This window comes from Sinocyclocheilus grahami, unplaced genomic scaffold (genome assembly GCF_001515645.1).
Source record: "Sinocyclocheilus grahami isolate Dianchi unplaced genomic scaffold, SAMN03320097.WGS_v1.1 scaffold233.1, whole genome shotgun sequence".
Classification (NCBI taxonomy): Eukaryota; Metazoa; Chordata; class Actinopteri; order Cypriniformes; family Cyprinidae; genus Sinocyclocheilus; species Sinocyclocheilus grahami.
In genome coordinates this window covers 2,554,405-2,555,399 of record NW_015505412.1, presented here as the reverse complement: position 1 = coordinate 2,555,399, position 995 = coordinate 2,554,405, and the positions used below count along the sequence as shown (strand labels likewise).

The 995-nt window shown below is 41.0% G+C and overlaps 1 protein-coding gene across 1 annotated transcript in view; it reads left to right on the top strand.

Moving 5' to 3' along the window:
* LOC107597571 (neural cell adhesion molecule 1-like) overlaps window positions 1–995 on the top strand; it is a gene marked incomplete at its 5' end in the record, with an annotated part of 70,092 nt that overhangs the window by 66,471 nt on the left and 2,626 nt on the right. The window contains one exon of the mRNA XM_016288702.1: window positions 655–993. Within this exon, the coding sequence (XP_016144188.1) occupies window positions 655–993 (339 nt within the window). The remainder of the gene's footprint in view (window positions 1–654; window positions 994–995) is intronic.

Genomic DNA, 995 nt, shown 5'->3' with positions numbered 1-995 from the left:
CTATTTAAAACAGCTTTTGAAACTATTAATAAGTGCATCTTTAAGCATGGGATGACAGTATTATAAAATATTACATAGAGCAGCTATAACATCCATAATGTGATGATACATTCTGAGTCCTGGGTCCTGTTCCCCGTCTCTTTCATTTAATTTTTCTGTTACTTCTCCAGTGTCCTATCAAATAAAAGCAAAAAGCCATGACATTTTTTTTTTTCAAATAAATAAAAAATTGGCTTAAAAAATGTTATTGGACATCCATACATCATTTGTTTAAGACCTGAACTTGGTTAAAACAACTTTTTATTATTATTATTATTCTTTAGAATTATGTGCTCAGGTAGATTGTTCACAATAAGTCTGAGGACATTTATTGAGAAGGTAAACAAATAATTTTGCTTTCATGTTGTCTTTGGCCTCCTGCTCATTTTTCCTACATACTCTTTAATTTTTCCCCACCATATGTCATATTTTAAATCAAGTATTCCCTCTAGTGACCATTAATTGTAACACCACTCTTGCAATACTGTATTTCAAATGAGTATTGCATATGTGTTGTAACCACATACCTCCAATGATTTGGTGTCTCTCCCTTAATGTCTCCCCTCTGTGTCAACATCACCTATCTGTGTCTCTGTTCTCTCCCTCTTCTCACAGGCAAGTGAAGGAAACTGCCGCTGCGGTGGTGGACTTGCCTCTTTCCGTGCCCACTAACTCAGACACAGTCACTGACACCACTGACTTTAGCCAGAGCAGCCCAGTTAGCGAGAGCACCACTCTCACCTCCAGCATCACAGCGCCTACCTATGACTCTCCTAACCCCATCCACACGACACCACCCAACAGCAGCACGCCCAAATCTCACACCAAACCCTCCAGCTCATCTCCCCCGTCTTCCGACCCGGCTAATGTTACTCTCCTGGTAGACCTGGGTGATTCCCCAGAACCACAAACTGAGGTTCCTCCAGTGGTCCCTTCAGAAGAACCAGTCCCAGTGC